General features: G+C 66.2%; 1 protein-coding gene across 1 annotated transcript in view; it reads left to right on the forward strand.

The window, feature by feature from the left end:
* RPLP0 (ribosomal protein, large, P0) overlaps positions 1–91 on the forward strand; it is a 3,804-nt gene extending 3,713 nt beyond the window's left edge. The window contains 1 exon segment of the mRNA XM_010004833.1: positions 3–91. Coding sequence (XP_010003135.1) covers positions 3–91 — 89 coding nt within the window.
* Positions 92–352: the final 261 nt, after the last annotated feature.

Raw genomic sequence — 352 nt, forward strand, 5'->3', positions numbered from 1 at the left:
TGCCACCCCCGCGGCTGCCCCGGCCAAGGAGGCGGCCAAGGAGGAATCCGAAGAGTCCGATGAGGACATGGGCTTTGGTCTGTTTGACTAACAGCAGCCCCCGTCTGTCTGTTTGTGTCAGAGCGGAAGAAATAAAGAGCTGTTTTACATCTTCACGTGCGCCCGCATCGATGGTGTGGCTGCTGCATCGGCGGGGTTGGGGAGGGTCTGATCCCCGGGCTGCCCTGCGTGGCAGAGCCCGCTGTTCCTCAGGGCCTCGCCCGGCAGCGTGTCTGGGCTCTCCCGACTCGGCTCGGTCCCTTCGTGCCGGGGCCCGGCCAGACCAGGCCGCAGGGCGGTCGCCATGGAGACG

Source organism: Chaetura pelagica, unplaced genomic scaffold, assembly GCF_000747805.2.
Source record: "Chaetura pelagica isolate M959 unplaced genomic scaffold, ChaPel_1.0 scaffold249, whole genome shotgun sequence".
In the NCBI taxonomy this organism is placed as follows: domain Eukaryota; kingdom Metazoa; phylum Chordata; class Aves; order Apodiformes; family Apodidae; genus Chaetura; species Chaetura pelagica.